This window comes from Carex rostrata, chromosome 27 (assembly GCF_964058835.1).
Source record: "Carex rostrata chromosome 27, lpCarRost1.2, whole genome shotgun sequence".
Taxonomy (NCBI): Eukaryota; Viridiplantae; Streptophyta; class Magnoliopsida; order Poales; family Cyperaceae; genus Carex; species Carex rostrata.
The window spans coordinates 1624057-1642856 of NC_135944.1; the positions used below are offsets into that span (position 1 = coordinate 1624057).

Below are 18800 nucleotides of genomic sequence, written 5' to 3' on the forward strand. Positions count from 1 at the left end.
TGCTAGTGTTGTTGCAGATTTGCTGAACAGATGTTCAGTTTTTTTTCTTTTTCTTCAAATCACAGTCCTTGTCTGTGATTTTAATTGTTTGATTTTCTGTCTTGAGTCAGGATTTTAATCCCGCTCTGATACCATGTTGATTTTCTGAGTTTTAGACAGAGAGATGAATGAGAAAATTGTATATTTCATACTTAATCTAATTTGTACAGTGGGTTTCTTATATAGTTGGAGAAAAATAAATATAACGGTAATATGCCTATCCTATACAGTAAGCTACAGTACTAACGATAACTTTTTATCACTAGTAGTTCTATTTAATTCTAAACGGGTCTAAAGCTTAACGGGTCAGACTTATCATTCATTCTCAACATAGGCGAATAATTTCAGCTCAATATATAGAGTCATCCTTGTAAAATGAAAAGGCAGTCAAGTCGGGTTCCATCAGATTTTTCTATCTAGCTAGAAGCAAACAATATTGATTTTTACTTCAATATAGTCGTAAAATATTGTCATGAAATGTGTTGGAAAGGCAAGCTGGCATTATACAATATCTTCCAGAGAAGGAAAATGGGGGTAAGAATGGGTAACCAGGATATGCATCGTGTGGTATATGGCGCCTATATCTTTACTGGATCTCTGGCCGAATATCTACAGATAGCTAATTATTTGTTTCTTTATTTAGAGATATGTAAAAGATCTTAATATTGTTCTATAAATAATGCTAGCATAGAGAAATATGTAACGAGTGAAAGATTGTCTTGTAAAATTAATTTCTCAGTGAAATAAAGAAAGGGAGGGAGGTTTGGGGAGTCTTGTGTTATTTAGATTAATATTTTGTTATGGTATCAGAGCGGGTTTCAGTTTTCTAGTCTGCTGATGGCTATGCCGAAGGTGGACTAGTGGACTTATCCTGTATTTTCTTCCCCGAACCACTCTTTGCTTAGTTCAATTAATCATGTCAGAAACAAGCCCAGTAACTCCTGAGGCGAGTAGTGAATCCAATTCCACTACAGCTTTGCTAGAAAAACTCACCCAAATGATTAGTCTACAACAGACCCAAATCCTTGCATTGCAACACACCTCACAACCATCACCTATTACTCATGAAGGGCATGTCCATCCGAACCCAATTGATGTAAAGTTTGACGGCACGAATTTTGGGTTGTGGTCCCAAACCGTTGAACTCTATGTCAAGGGCAAAGAACGAACAAGACATCTCACAGGTGTGCCTCCACCACCACTCTCGACAGAACCAACGTATCAGAAGTGGGAGATGGATGACACAATTGTGAAAGGGTGGCTGATAAACTCACTCGAGACACGACTGAGAGGAAGCTTCATCCGAAATCCCACGGCTAGAGATGTCTGGAAAGCGGTGGCCACAACCTTCTACGACGGCAACGATGCCGCTCAGGTACTAGCATTAAATAGAAAGGTATTCCGTACAAAACAAATAGGGAGGTCAGTAGAAGAATATTATAACGAATTACAAGGGTTATGGCAAGAAATTGATTTCCGCCGACCAAATCCTATGATATATCCCGAAGAGATTGAGAAATTTAATAAATTTATGCAAGAAACCAGGGTATATATGTTTTTAGATGGATTGGATGATAGACTTGACCGAGTGCGAGCGGATGTAGTGCAAACTGTCCCATTTCCCACGGTAGAACAAGCATACGCAAGAGTTAGACAAGAAGCAACACGGCAAGGTGTAATGTTGAAGGGTGGAGATGAAGTATCTCAACCATCGATGGCAATGATTTCTAAGGGATATAAGCAACCCGAGGTAAAACTAAACTTAAACAAAAAAATTTCTAATCAAGATGGAAAGCAGGGTTGTACTCACTGTGGTGGACCGAAGCACACAAAGGAGAATTGTTTTCATATTATCGGATTTCCTGAATGGTGGAAGAAGAAGCCACATGATGGAAGGAAGGGAAAAGGTGCGGCCCATATCATTTCATCACATAACAGTGCCCATTCGGCCTCAGCACAGAACAATGGTGTTACACCTACATACCTGCGTACCACACCTCAACTAAATCTGGAACCCATCCAGAATTGCGCCAACCAGGGGGCTGCCGCTGCACATGCTGTAGCAAGTCAGGTAGATGGGTCCAGTTCTGGATCCGAAGGTAAGACAAGTGGTCAAGGTAATAATTCAATCCCTAAGAAAATTTGTGATTTATCTTTTAAGAGTATAGACACGAAAAAATGGGTGATTGACTCTGGGGCAACGGACCATATGACCAACTCGGAAATTGAACTTGTTCATCTAAACAAATCAAATAAATCTGGAATTATAAATGCTAATGGGGATACTTATCCAGTTGAGAAAATGGGACATGTACAAGTTTCAGAAAAATTGACTCTCAGGAATACCTTGCTGGTTCCTTCTTTATCCACCAAGCTAATTTCAATAGGGAAGCTTACGGAAGACTTAAATTGCATTGTTCTAATGTTTCCGGATTTTTGTGTTGTTCAGGATATCCTAACGGGGGAGACCATTGGGCGTGGTTCTAAGAGAGACGGATTGTATTATTTGGACAGCGTGTTAGGGAATGCATACTCTACAAGAAGTGATTCAGCAAAATTAAGAGAAAAAGTATGGTTATGGCATAAGAGACTTGGGCATCCGTCATTTGGATATATGAGGAAGTTATCTCCAACTTTATTTTCCGGTTTAGAGAATGAAAATTTTGTGTGTGAAACGTGTATTAAAGCGAAAAGCCATAGAACTACATACCATTTGAGTACTAATAAATGTCTTTATCCCTTTGATCTTGTTCATTCTAATGTATGGGGTCCTTCCCCGATTGTCTCTAAATCTGGGTGTAGATGGTTCGTACTTTTTACTGATGATTGTACTAGGATGACCTGGCTATATTTGCTTAAAACCAAAGATGAGGTATCAAATATTTTCCAAAATTTCCATAAAATGGTTAGAACCCAGTTTGAAAGAAGCATAAAAACAGTAAGAAGTGATAATGGGAAAGAATATATAAACCGAAATTTGCAAGATTTTTTCACAGAAAATGGTATTATTCATGAAACTTCGTGCGTGGGAACACCACAACAAAACGGAGTCGCAGAACGGAAAAATAGGCAAATTCTTGAAACTGCAAGGTCATTATTATTTGAAAATCAAGTTCCCCAACTGTTTTGGGACAATGCTATTTCAACTGCCGTATATTTATTAAACCGAGTTCCGTCAAAAGCCAATGATTTCAAAACACCTTTACAAGCACTTGCTACACATGTTAATATTCCATCATACTTAAATCTTCCACCAAAAATCTTTGGCTGTGTAGCATATGTACATATTCAGAAAAAATTTCATTCTAAAACCGAACCATGTGCGGAAAAATGTGTCTTTCTAGGTTTTGGATCACATCAAAAAGGTTATAAGTGTTATAATCCGAAAAATCGGAAATTCTATACAACAATGGATGTAACCTTTATAGAAAGTGAATCATATTTTGCGAAAACCCAAGTTTATGTTCAGGGGGAAACTACAGATACAGATGAACCTGAACTTGTTTTTTCTAACCCTTTACCTGGTGACTACACGAGCTATCAAAATAAAGGGTTTGATAACGAATTTCTTGCACAAGGCCCAGACAGCAGCGACCATCAAGGCCTACATGAAGACCGATCTGTTGACAAAAACGTAAGCCCCACTCGGTTCATCTTAGACCAATCTGAAAATCAGTCAAACCAAGACCAATCCGAAAATTTGGCAGAACCACCCAGACAGGAAAGTAACACTGAACATTCGGATGTGAGATTCTGGATTGAAGCTGATGGAAGGAACGAAGAAATAATACAATCTGACTCTCAACCACTTAGCCCGAACTCTCCTGAGGATACTCCTGAGGTAAGGTTTCTTGACCAAAATTATGTTTCTCCATTTAAATTACCTGCTAGGAATAACCGACGTGTGCCACCAAAACAGTACATTCCTGAAGAGGGAGTGAGTAAAAGAATAAAGTACCCGATTACAAACTATACAAGTGCCAACAATTTGTCTGAACCTTTAAGAAATTTTGTACTACACGTGTCATCTGTTGTTGTACCAACTAGAGTAGAGGATGCAATCCAAGATAAAAATTGGGTAGAGGCAATGAAATCTGAAATGGAGGCACTTGAAAAAAACCGAACTTGGAAATTAATGGACCTTCCTGAAGGAAAAAAAACTGTAGGGTGTAAGTGGGTTTATTCTATTAAGTATGATGTAGAAGGAAAAATTGAAAGGTACAAAGCACGACTCGTGGCAAAAGGGTACACTCAAACCTACGGGATAGATTTTCAAGAAACTTTCTCACATGTTGCTAAACTAAATACTGTGCGAGTCTTGTTATCTCTTGCAGTGAATCTTGATTGGCCATTACATCAATTTGATGTGAAGAACGCTTTTCTGCATGGCGACCTCAAGGAAGAGATTTACATGGATATTCCACCAGGGTATCATTGTCACGAAGCAGAAAAAAAGGTATGTAAATTGGAGATATCACTCTACGGATTGAAACAATCTCCACGAGCTTGGTTTGGAAGATTTTGTACTGCTATGAAGGGGTATGGGTACACTCAAAGCAACTCCGATCATACATTATTCTACAAGCAAAACCAAGGTAAAATTGTGGTTCTAATCATCTATGTGGATGATATGATTATCACAGGAGATGACCATAAAGAAATACAGACGCTTGAAATAAGATTGTCCAAGGAATTCGAAATGAAAAACTTAGGTGGTCTGAAATATTTCTTGGGTATTGAAGTAGCTAGGAACAAGGAAACTATTTTTTTATCTCAAAGGAAATATGTGCTTGACTTACTTGCTGAAGTTGGATTGTTAGAGTGCAAGCCAGTTGATACACCGGTAATACAAAACCAAAAACTAAGAATAGATACAAACCAGACACCTACTGATCGAGAAAGATATCAAAGGTTGGTCGGGAAACTGATTTATCTATCTCACACGAGACCAGACATAGCCTATGCAGTAAGTGTCGTTAGTCAGTTCATGCATTCTCCTAGCGAAGAGCATATGGAAGCTGTGATGAGAATTCTCAAGTACCTAAAAGGTGCTCCCGGATGAGGTCTAATGTTCCGAAAGAATGGTCATCTCAAGGTAACTGGTTATACTGATGCCGATTGGGCAGGTTGCATAGACGATCGGAGATCAACTGCTGGATACTTCACCTTTGTAGGAGGTAATCTAGTCACCTGGCGTAGTAAAAAACAGAATGTCGTGGCCTTATCAAGTGCTGAGGCAGAATTCCGAGGGATGGTAAAGGGTATCTGTGAATTTTTATGGATACGAAAGGTGCTCACCGAACTCGGGTTTGAACCAAATGATGAGATGAAATTATTTTGTGATAACAAAGCTGCAATCGACATATCTCATAATCCGGTACAACACGACAGAACAAAACATATTGAGGTAGATAAACATTTTATTCGGGAAAAAATTGATTCAAAGGTGATTGAAATTCCATTTGTAAGGTCAAGTGAACAAATAGCAGATATGTTAACCAAAGCCGTTTCTAATAAAGTGTTCAACCATCTGTTGGAGCAATTAGGAATGGGGGATATCTACATGTCCGCTTGAGGGGGAATGTTGGAAAGGCAAGCTGGCATTATACAAGATCTTCCAGAGAAGGAAAATGGGGGTAAGAATGGTTACAATGGGGGTAAGAATGGGTAACCAGGATATGCATCGTGTGGTATATGGCGCCTATATCTTTACTGGATCTCTGGCCGAATATCTACAGATAGCTAATTATTTGTTTCTTTATTTAGAGATATGTAAAAGATCTTAATATTGTTCTATAAATAATGCTAGCATAGAGAAATATGTAACGAGTGAAAGATTGTCTTGTAAAATTAATTTATCAGTGAAATAAAGAAAGGGAGGGAGGTTTGGGGAGTCTTGTGTTATTTAGATTAATATTTTGTTAAAATGTCATATACTGGCCTCAACAACTTTAAATATTTGTTGTTTAATAGGTACAAGTTATGTTGTTCTTTAATTAAGGCATCAACAATACAGTCATAAAATATCATATATAATTATATACAGTGGAATGTTGTTGAAGTATAAATCTTTGCTATAACCGAAGTTAGACCAGAAAAATATTTCATAGTTTGGATTTGGTTAATACTAATGTAAGACGTTACTGTGTATGTTAAATATAAAATTAACTAACCTACCTACTAATATGCATACAGCTGACAGAGGGTCAATAGCATTCGTTTCAAACCTAACTGACATATCAAGTACCGAAGGCCCAACGAGCATGATATTGTCTGATTAATTTAGAAAAGATGTAATTAATGAAAAAAGGTGGATCATTTGTAAATATTTCTCTTACAAGAAAAAGAATTCTCCATCTTTCTCATCAGTTCACATTTGATTCGTTCACTGCCCCGGCCCCGTTTTCTCGCATCTCTCTTCCCTCAGTAACCTCTAACATCTTCTCATATAAGATTCACTTCATTTAGAATCTCAAATTCAAGCAGTTTTTATTCATCTCCACCGATCCAGCCAACTATTATCCTTATAATTAACACACCATGTGAACAATTGTGACAAACATAAATCATTAAATCCCAAAGTATAACACAGCACTCCCACCAACTCTCCCTGCCTTTTATTTCTTTCTCAAATAATGAAACCTTACATCCATTTTCATACAAAGATTATGCTTATTAATAAAAAAAAAACGTCTAGCTAACCTAAGCCTCTCTGGCACAATATATTCTATTTCCTTATCTTATTTGTAGTTCCTATATTTGATACAACTACCATTTTCTCTTTTGGGTTGGAGTGTCTCCATATGGCATATACAACCAAATTATTCTTCAATTGGAGTGTAAGCCGAGAAGTGTCTCCATAGATAAGGAAATAGAATAAGATGAAAAGGTTACTACATATAGAGACACTATTTCGAGTTGCAACTCCATATGTATTTAACATTCCAATTTGAGTTCTACAAAGACCTTGAATTGGCACGAGAAGAGGGTAGTTGCAAACCTAATACAATACTCTAATTGAAAGTCTTTGCTGCACACTAGTAATGTCTCCAGATAGCAAGAGAACATGGTGGTTGTAACCCAAATACAACACTCTAATTTAAGGTCTTTGTAGCACTCTTGTAGTGTCTCTATATAGCACGAGAAGAGGATAGTTGCAGCCTTAATAGAAGACTCCAATTGAATGTCTTTGTAGCACTCTAGTAATGTCTCCATATGGTAAGAGAAGATGGTAGTTGCACCTCCAATACAACACTCCAATTGATGTTCTTTGTACCTGTCAAAATTAATAGAACAACTCAAGAACATAAGACTCCCATGAATCTTCCTTCCCTCTTAGATTTTTTTTTCTTTCTTGTATAAATTATGATAGGGTGGAAATCAATGCGAATAATATTTATAACCCTAATGTTTACTCTACTGTCGATTCACAAGCGTATGAATCTATCGTATAGTATATATTGGGGTGTCGATCCACAGGGATGGTGTATTAAGAGATCTAAGGTGTCTAGGTTATCGGCTCTTTTAGGTTAGTTGAGTGTGTTTTGATTGATTGGTTGTTGGTTGCTCGGTTGTAATGGTTGAAACTCGTCTCATATAGGTTCTGGTTGTCATGACAATAGCGCACGCATGCTACTGCTATTACCTGTGAGTTGTAAAGTTACTCACTAACATGCGGCTATGTCACCATCCACACACGTTCTAGGTAAACCATACAAAGTCTGGTTTCTGGTCCAATCGGAATCGCACACGGTTTGATCAGAATTGCACACGGTTTGATCAAAACTGCACAGGCCCTGCACTGGTATCGATGCGATATGAGAGCTGCTAATCCTATTCTAGTGTTGACCGCCTGTCGGTGTACTTCGTTCAGTTGCATAAAGATTTATGATAAATCCTAATTACCAATATTTTACAATACCAATAATCAAGATTACTCCACTATTAGTCATAGAATGCGACATTCGTCTGCTAAACTATGTCCTAATATGTTCCTTAACTGTAGTTCGAATATAAGTGGGCACCCTCTCGGTCTATTCTACTTGTATCTAAGATAACTTATATTCTTTGGATATTGGTTAACCCCAATTAGGTATGAGTAGATTGTACACTCCATCATATGAGGTCACTTTAAGCACACAATAAACAAGAACACAAGGCATAAAATCTCAGTAAGAATTCAGATCATAGTGCAAAGATAATATAAATGAACAACTATATTAAACTCATAAGAATTCAAGATTACATGTCTTTACCCTAAAATAGGGTTGCTTAGCTGCTCATGTGGGTTTAACAATAAAAGAAACAAAAGACATAAAGAAAGAGAGCAATACAGAGAGGTGGAGGGAGAACACCTATGTTGTCTTTTATCTCATGCACGCCGTCTTTACACCTTGTTCCTTCCTCCTCTTCTAGTGGAGACCTTGCTATTCCTTAGTGATTTCTTCTGTGGTTCAAGATATTTGAGAGAGAGATCTTTCCCAGGTGATCATTTGCTTAAATAGGCCTTGGTTGGAAAGTTAGATCTATAATGGTTGTTTTGACAGTTTTTGCGTGCAGATGCCAGAATAGCATGCGGTTTGGCTGAGATCCACACGAGCGGTTATAACCGTCTGCGATAGCTTTTCCAAGTAGCATGCGAATGAAGGCATTCGTGCGCCTAAGGCTAAGATGTCAGAATTGCATGTTTTATGCCTGTTTTTGCTTCAATATCATTGAAAATCTGCAATTCTCTAAAATCAAGTGAAATAACATAAAGTAATTTATTTCTCCAAAAATTAAGCAATTGTAACTCAATAAATGACAATAATCTAGGCTAAGTGATAGGAAAAATAGTGACTTATTTGACCCCTATCAAATTACATGGCTCTTACATGTTTATTTATCAATTCATAAATATTTTGTATATCATGCTAAATATGGAAACCAATACTTAGAATTAAAGACAAATAATCAAATACTATCTATTGCATATTTCACTAGATATGATTAATATCTTTGAATTTCTTATTTCCTTCTTTTGAGTAAATATAGATCTTCTAAAGGATTCGACTTGATCCCTAAGTTATACTGGAACCGAGTGTAATCTTAACACTCCCCTTCACGAGAGTACGTAAATGTCTACCATTCCGATCTTCTCCAGTATTTCTTCAAATGGTTTAGTTGCTACCGCCTTGGTTAAAACATCAGCCACCTGTTATGTTGATCTAACAAAGGGAAGAGAAATAACGTGAGAATCAAGTTTTTCTTTAATAACGTGTCTCTCTACCTCTATATGTTTTGTCCTGTCATGTTGCACTGGATTATGTGAAATGTCAATTGCAGCCTTATTGTCACAATACAACTTCATCTCATTTTCTGTTCCCAGTTCTAATTCATTGATTATTTTTTTGTAGCCATAATAGTTCGCAAATCTCTTTCACCATGCCTCTAAATTTGACTTCAGCACTAGATAAGGCGGCCATATTTTGTTTCTTACTTCTCCATGTTACCAAGTTTCCCCCAACAAAAGTAAAGTAACCCAATGTTAATTTCATATCCATGATATTTCCTGCCCAATCTACATCTGTATATCCTTCAATCTTATGTCCATTCTTTTCAAATTTAATTCCTTTGCCGGGTGTCCCCTTCAGATATCGTAAGATACGTGTGACAACTCCCATGTGATCTTCACTTGGATTATGCATGAATTGACTTACTACTCTCACTATATAAGCTATGTCAGGTCTAGTATGTGACAGATATATTAATTTTCCAACTAAGCTTTGGTATTTTTCTTTGTTCGTAGGACATTGGTCCAGACAAATCTCAAACTTCACATTTTGTTCTATTGGGTTACTAACTGGTTCACAATCCAACATTCCAGTTTCGGCCAAGAGATCAAGAACGTATTTTCTTTGAGAGAAAAATATATCTTTTTTTTATCATGATACTTCAATCCCTAGAAAGTACTTTAGACCTCCCAAATTTTTCATTTCAAATTCTTTTGACAGCTTCATTTGAAGCTTCTCAATTTCAACTTTGTCATTGCCTGTTATAATTATATCATCTACATAGATAATGAGAATTGTAATTTTACCTTCAGTCCTTTTAAAAAACATGGTGTGATCAGAATCTCCTTAATTGTACCCATAGTTTTTCATAGCCTTGCAAAACCTCCCAAACCATGCTCTTGGTGACTGTTTCAAGCCATACAATGTCTTTTCTAATTTATACACTTTATTTTTCGAACCAATATGGTTGTAACCGGGAGGCAACTCCATTTAAGGTGTCTGGAGAACTCTAGTAGTGTTTCTACACGGCAAGATAATAGGGCATTTACAACTCTAATGCAACACCCCTATAGAAGGTGCATGGGACACTCTAGTAGTGTCTTCCAATGACATGACAATATGGCATTTACAACCCTAATACAACACACCAATTGAAGGTGTTTGGAGCACTCTAGTAGTGTTTATATACGGACAGATAATAGGGCATTTACAACACTAATAGAACACTTCTATTGGAGGTGTTGGGAGCACTCTAGTAGTGTCTCTCTACGGCAAAATAATAGGGCATTTACAACCATAATACAACACTTCAATTGAAGGTGTTTGGAGCACTCTAGTAGAGCCTCCAGATGGCATGATAATAGGGCATTTGCAACGCTAAAACAACACTCCAATTGAAGGTGTTTGGAGAACTCTAATAGTGTTTTTTTATGGCAAGATAATAGGGCATTTACAACCCTAATACAACACTCCAATTGAAGGTGTTTGGAGCACTCTAGTACTACCTCCAAACGGCAAGATAATAGGGCATTTACAACCCTAATACAACACTCCAATTGTAGGTGTTTGGAGTACTCTAGTAGTGCATCCAGATGGCAAGATAATAGGGCATTTGCAACCCTAAAACAACACTCTATTCGAAGGTGTTTGGAGCACTCTACTAGTGTTTATATACGGAAAGATAATAGGGCTTTTACAACACTAATACAACACTTCTGTTGAAGGTGTTGGGAGCACTCTAGTAGTGTCTCTATACGGAAAGATAATAGGGCATTTACAACCATAATGCAATTCTCCAATTGAAGGTGTTTGGAGCACTCTAGTAGAGCCTCCAGATGGCAAGATAATAGGGCATTTGCAACGCTAAAACAACACTCCAATTGAAGGTGTTTGGAAAACTCTAATTGTGTTTTTTATGGCAAGATAATAGGGTATTTACAACCCTCATACAACAATCCAATTGAAGGTGCTTGGAGCACTCTAGTACTGCCTCCAGATGGAAAGATAATAGGGCATTTACAACCCTAATACAACACTCCAATTGAAGGTGTTTGGAGTAGTCTACTAGTGTCTTCAGATGGCAAGATAATAGGGCATTTCCAACCCTAATACAACACTCCAATTTATGGTCTTTCGAGCACTCTACTAGCGTCTTCAGATGACAAGGTAATATGGCATTTACAACACTAATACAACGCTCTGTTTGAAGGTGTTTGGAGCACTCTACTAATGTCTTCAGATAGCAAGGTAATATGGCTTTTACAACACTAATACAACACTCCATTTGAAGGCATTCGGAGCACTCTAGTAGTGTTTCTATATGGCAATATAATAGGGCATTTCCAACCCTAATACAACACACCAATTGAAGGTGTTTGTAGCACTCTAGTTGTGCCTTCAGATGGCAAGATAATAGGTCATTTACAACCCAAATACAACACTCCAATTGAAGGTGTTTGGAGCATTCTTGTAGTGCCCCTAGGTGGCAAGATAATTGGGCATTTACAACACTAATACAACACTCCATTTGAAGGTATTTGGAACACTCTGGTAGTGTTTCTATATGGCAAGATAATAGGGCATTTCCAACCCTAATACAACACTCCAATTAAAGGTGTTTGCAGAACTCTAGTTGTGCCTCCAGATGGCAAGATAATAGGGCATTTAGAACACTAATACAACACTCCAATTGAAGGTGTTTGTAGCACTATAGTTGTGCCTCCAAATGGCAAGATAATAGGGCATTTCCAACCCTAATACAACACTCCAATTGAAGGCGTTTGGAGCACTGTAGTTGTGCCTCCAGATGGCAAAATAATAGGGCCTTTACAACACTAATAGAACACTCCATTTGAAGGTATTTGGAGCACTCTAGTAGTGTTTCAATATGGCAAGATAATAAGGCATTTCCAACCCTAATACGACACTCCAATTGAAGGTGTTTGTATTACTCTAGTAGTGCCTCCAGATGGAAAGATAATAGGATATTTACAACAGTAATACAACACTCCATTTGAAGGTGTCTGGAGCACTCTAGTAGTGTTTATATCCGGAAAGATAACAGGGCATTTACAACACTAATACAACACTTCTATTGAAGGTGTTGGGAGCACTCTAGTAGTGTCTCTCTACGGCAAGATAATAGGGCATTTACAACCATAATACAAGACTCCAATTGAAGGTGTTTGGAGCACTCTAGTAGAGCCTCCAGATGGCAAGATAATAGGGCATTTGCAACGCTAAAACAACACTCCAATTGAAGGTGTTTGGAGTAGTCTACTAGTGTCTTCAGATGGCAAGATAATAGGGCATTTCCAACCCTAATACAACACTCCAATTGAAGGTGTTTGGAGCACTCTACTAGGGTCTTCAGATGACAAGGTAATATGGCATTTACAACACTAATACAACGCTCAGTTTGAAGGTGTTTGGAGCACTCTACTAGTGTCTTCAGATAGCAAGGTAATATGGCTTTTACAACACTAATACAACACTCCATTTGAAGGCATTTGGAGCACTCTAGTAGTGTTTCTATATGGCAATATAATAGGGCATTTCCAACCCTAATACAACACTCCAATTGAAGGTGTTTGTAGCACTCTAGTTGTGCCTCCAGATGGCAAAATAATAGGTCATTTACAACCCAAATACAACACTCCAATTGAAGGTGTTTGGAGCATTCTTGTAGTGTTTCTATATGGCAAGATAATAGGGCATTTCCAACCCTAATACAACACTCCAATTAAAGGTGTTTGTAGAACTCTAGTTGTGCCTCCAGATGGCAACATAATAGGGCATTTAGAACACTAATACAACACTCCAATTGAAGGTGTTTGTAGCACTATAGTTGTGCCTCCAAATGGCAAGATAATAGGGCATTTCCAACCCTAATACAACACTCCAATTGAAGGCGTTTGGAGCACTGTAGTTGTGCCTCCAGATGGCAAAATAATAGGGCCTTTACAACACTAATAGAACACTCCATTTGAAGGTATTTGGAGCACTCTAGTAGTGTTTCAATATGGCAAGATAATAAGGCATTTCCAACCCTAATACGACACTCCAATTGAAGGTGTTTGTATTACTCTAGTAGTGCCTCCAGATGGCAAGATAATAGGATATTTACAACACTAATACAACACTCCATTTGAAGGTGTCTGGAGCACTCTAGTAGTGTTTATATCCGGAAAGATAACAGGGCATTTACAACACTAATACAACACTTCTATTGAAGGTGTTGGGAGCACTCTAGTAGTGTCTCTCTATGGCAAGATAATAGGACATTTACAACCATAAAAGAACACTCCATTTGAAGGTGTTTGAAGCACTCTAGTAGAGCCTCCAGATGACATGATAATAGGGCATTTGCAACGCTAAAACAATACTCCAACTGAAGGTGTTTGGAGAACTCTAATAGCGTTTTTTTATGGCAAGATAATAAGGCATTTACAACCCTAATACAACACTCCAATTGAAGGTGTTTGGAGCACTCTAGTACTGCCTCAAGATGGCAAGATAATAGGGCATTTACAACCCTAATACAACACTCCAATTGATGGTGTTTGGAGTACTCTAGTAGTGCATCCAGATGGCAAGCTAATAGGGTGTTTGCAACCCTAAAACAACACTCTATTTGTACGTGTTTGGAGCACTCTAGTAGTGTTTATATACGGACAGATAATAGGGCATTTACAACACTAATAGAACACTTCTATTGGAGGTGTTGCGAGCAGTCTAGTAGTATCTTTGTACGGCAAGAAAATAGGGCATTTACAACCCTAATACAACAATCGAATCGCAGGTGTTTGGAGCAATCTATTAGAGCCTCTAGATGACAAGATAATAGGGCATTTGCAACGCTAAAACAACACTCCAATTGAAGGTGTTTGGAGAACTCTAATAGTGTTTTTTTATGGCAAGATAATAGGGCATTTACAACCTAAATACAACACTCCAATTGAAGGTGTTTGGAGCACTCTAGTACTGCCTCCAGATGGCAAGATAATAGGGCATTTACAACCCTAATACAACACTCCAATTGAATGTGTTTGGAGTATTCTAGTAGTGTTTATATACGGAAAGATAATAGGGCATTTACACCACTAATACAACACTTCTATTGAAGGTGTTGGGAGCACTCTAATAGTGTCTCTATATGGCAAGATAATAGGGCGTTTACAACCATAATACAACACTCCAATTGAAGGTGTTTGGAGCACTCTAGTAGAGCCTCCAGATGGCAAGATAATAGGGCATTTCCAACGCTAAAACAACAGTCCAATTGAAGGTCTTTGGAGCACTCCAGTAGAGTCTCCAGATGACAAGATAATATGGCATTTACAACCCTAATATAATACTCCAATTGGTGGTGTTTGGAGAACTCTAATAGTGTTTCGTTACGGCAAGATAATAGGGCATTTACAACACTCCAATGGAAGGTGTTTGGAATACTATAGTAGTGCATCCAAATAGCAAGATAATAGGGCATCTGCAACCCTAAAACAACACTCCATTTAAAGGTGTTTGGAGCACTCTAGTAGAGTTTATATCCGGAAAGATAACAGGACATTTACAACACTAATACAACACTTCTATTGAAGGTGTTGGGAGCACTCTAGTAGTATCTCTCTACAGCAAGATAATAGGGCATTTACAACCATAATACAACACTCCAATTGAAGGTGCTTGGAGCACTCTAGTACTGCCTCCAGATGGAAAGATAATAGGGGATTTACAACCCTAATACAACACTCCAATTGAAGGTGTTTGGAGTAGTCTACTAGTGCCTTCAGATGGCAAGATAATAGGGCATTTCCAACCCTAATACAACACTCCAATTTAAGGTCTTTCGAGCACTCTACTAGCGTCTTCAGATGACAAGGTAATATGGCATTTACAACACTAATACAACGCTCTGTTTGAAGGTGTTTGGAGCACTCTACTAGTGTCTTCAGATAGCAAGGTAATATGGCTTTTACAACACTAATACAACACTCCATTTGAAGGCATTTGGAGCACTCTAGTAGTGTTTCTATATGGCAAGATAATAGGTCATTTACAACCCAAATACAACACTCCAATTGAAGGTGTTTGGAGCATTCTTGTAGTGCCCCTAGGTGGCAAGATAATTGGGCATTTACAACACTAATACAACACTCCATTTGAAGGTATTTGGAACACTCTGGTAGTGTTTCTATATGGCAAGATAATAGGGCATTTCCAACCCTAATACAACACTCCAATTAAAGGTGTTTGCAGAACTCTAGTTGTGTCTCCAGATGGCAAGATAATAGGGCATTTAGAACACTAATACAACACTCCAATTGAAGGTGTTTGTAGCACTATAGTTGTGCCTCCAAATGGCAAGATAATAGGGCATTTCCAACCCTAATACAACACTCCAATTGAAGGCGTTTGGAGCACTGTAGTTGTGCCTCCAGATGGCAAAATAATAGAGCCTTTACAACACTAATAGAACACTCCATTTGAAGGTATTTGGAGCACTCTAGTAGTGTTTCAATATGGCAAGATAATAAGGCATTTCCAACCCTAATACGACACTCCAATTGAAGGTGTTTGTATTACTCTAGTAGTGCCTCCAGATGGCAAGATAATAGGATATTTACAACACTAATACAACACTCCATTTGAAGGTGTCTGGAGCACTCTAGTAGTGTTTATATCCGGAAAGATAACAGGGCATTTACAACACTAATACAACACTTCTATTGAAGGTGTTGGGAGCACTCTAGTAGTGTCTCTCTATGGCAAGATAATAGGACATTTACAACCATAAAAGAACACTCCATTTGAAGGTGTTTGAAGCACTCTAGTAGAGCCTCCAGATGACATGATAATAGGGCATTTGCAACGCTAAAACAATACTCCAACTGAAGGTGTTTGGAGAACTCTAATAGCGTTTTTTTATGGCAAGATAATAAGGCATTTACAACCCTAATACAACACTCCAATTGAAGGTGTTTGGAGCACTCTAGTACTGCCTCAAGATGGCAAGATAATAGGGCATTTACAACCCTAATACAACACTCCAATTGATGGTGTTTGGAGTACTCTAGTAGTGCATCCAGATGGCAAGCTAATAGGGTATTTGCAACCCTAAAACAACACTCTATTTGTACGTGTTTGGAGCACTCTAGTAGTGTTTATATACGGACAGATAATAGGGCATTTACAACACTAATAGAACACTTCTATTGGAGGTGTTGCGAGCAGTCTAGTAGTATCTTTGTACGGCAAGAAAATAGGGCATTTACAACCCTAATACAACAATCGAATCGCAGGTGTTTGGAGCAATCTATTAGAGCCTCTAGATGACAAGATAATAGGGCATTTGCAACGCTAAAACAACACTCCAATTGAAGGTGTTTGGAGAACTCTAATAGTGTTTTTTTATGGCAAGATAATAGGGCATTTACAACCTAAATACAACACTCCAATTGAAGGTGTTTGGAGCACTCTAGTACTGCCTCCAGATGGCAAGATAATAGGGCATTTACAACCCTAATACAACACTCCAATTGAATGTGTTTGGAGTATTCTAGTAGTGTTTATATACGGAAAGATAATAGGGCATTTACACCACTAATACAACACTTCTATTGAAGGTGTTGGGAGCACTCTAATAGTGTCTCTATATGGCAAGATAATAGGGCGTTTACAACCATAATACAACACTCCAATTGAAGGTGTTTGGAGCACTCTAGTAGAGCCTCCAGATGGCAAGATAATAGGGCATTTCCAACGCTAAAACAACAGTCCAATTGAAGGTCTTTGGAGCACTCCAGTAGAGTCTCCAGATGACAAGATAATATGGCATTTACAACCCTAATATAATACTCCAATTGGTGGTGTTTGGAGAACTCTAATAGTGTTTCGTTACGGCAAGATAATAGGGCATTTACAACACTCCAATGGAAGGTGTTTGGAATACTATAGTAGTGCATCCAAATAGCAAGATAATAGGGCATCTGCAACCCTAAAACAACACTCCATTTAAAGGTGTTTGGAGCACTCTAGTAGAGTTTATATCCGGAAAGATAACAGGACATTTACAACACTAATACAACACTTCTATTGAAGGTGTTGGGAGCACTGTAGTAGTGTCTCTCTACGGCAAGATAATAGGGCATTTACAACCATAATACAAGACTCCAATTGAAGGTGTTTGGAGCACTCTAGTAGAGCCTCCAGATGGCAAGATAATAGGGCATTTGCAACGCTAAAACAACACTCCAATTGAAGGTGTTTGGAGTAGTCTACTAGTGTCTTCAGATGGCAAGATAATAGGGCATTTCCAACCCTAATACAACACTCCAATTGAAGGTGTTTGGAGCACTCTACTAGGGTCTTCAGATGACAAGGTAATATGGCATTTACAACACTAATACAACGCTCAGTTTGAAGGTGTTTGGAGCACTCTACTAGTGTCTTCAGATAGCAAGGTAATATGGCTTTTACAACACTAATACAACACTCCATTTGAAGGCATTTGGAGCACTCTAGTAGTGTTTCTATATGGCAATATAATAGGGCATTTCCAACCCTAATACAACACTCCAATTGAAGGTGTTTGTAGCACTCTAGTTGTGCCTCCAGATGGCAAAATAATAGGTCATTTACAACCCAAATACAACACTCCAATTGAAGGTGTTTGGAGCATTCTTGTAGTGTTTCTATATGGCAAGATAATAGGGCATTTCCAACCCTAATACAACACTCCAATTAAAGGTGTTTGTAGAACTCTAGTTGTGCCTCCAGATGGCAACATAATAGGGCATTTAGAACACTAATACAACACTCCAATTGAAGGTGTTTGTAGCACTATAGTTGTGCCTCCAAATGGCAAGATAATAGGGCATTTCCAACCCTAATACAACACTCCAATTGAAGGCGTTTGGAGCACTGTAGTTGTGCCTCCAGATGGCAAAATAATAGGGCCTTTACAACACTAATAGAACACTCCATTTGAAGGTATTTGGAGCACTCTAGTAGTGTTTCAATATGGCAAGATAATAAGGCATTTCCAACCCTAATACGACACTCCAATTGAAGGTGTTTGTATTACTCTAGTAGTGCCTCCAGATGGCAAGATAATAGGATATTTACAACACTAATACAACACTCCATTTGAAGGTGTCTGGAGCACTCTAGTAGTGTTTATATCCGGAAAGATAACAGGGCATTTACAACACTAATACAACACTTCTATTGAAGGTGTTGGGAGCACTCTAGTAGTGTCTCTCTATGGCAAGATAATAGGACATTTACAACCATAAAAGAACACTCCATTTGAAGGTGTTTGAAGCACTCTAGTAGAGCCTCCAGATGACATGATAATAGGGCATTTGCAACGCTAAAACAATACTCCAACTGAAGGTGTTTGGAGAACTCTAATAGCGTTTTTTTATGGCAAGATAATAAGGCATTTACAACCCTAATACAACACTCCAATTGAAGGTGTTTGGAGCA

General features: G+C 38.1%; 1 protein-coding gene across 1 annotated transcript; it reads left to right on the top strand.

Moving 5' to 3' along the window:
- The first annotated feature begins 517 nt into the window (after positions 1–517).
- On the top strand, positions 518–2751 carry LOC144545316 (uncharacterized). The gene is made up of 2 exons (XM_078293905.1): positions 518–2156; positions 2489–2751. Exons 1-2 carry the CDS (start codon positions 956–958, stop codon positions 2524–2526), a joined length of 1239 nt encoding a protein of 412 aa, XP_078150031.1. The 5' UTR covers positions 518–955; the 3' UTR covers positions 2527–2751.
- The last annotated feature ends 16049 nt before the right edge of the window (positions 2752–18800 follow it).

Excerpts from the sequence above, each read along its gene's own strand:
- LOC144545316 (XM_078293905.1), top strand. The coding sequence starts at position 956 with ATGTCAGAAACAAGCCCAGTAACTCCTGAGGCGAGTAGTGAATCCAAT. Across the intron at positions 2,157-2,488 it reads AGGTAAGACAAGTGGTCAAG|GATATCCTAACGGGGGAGAC; the intron begins GTAATAATTCAA and ends TGTGTTGTTCAG.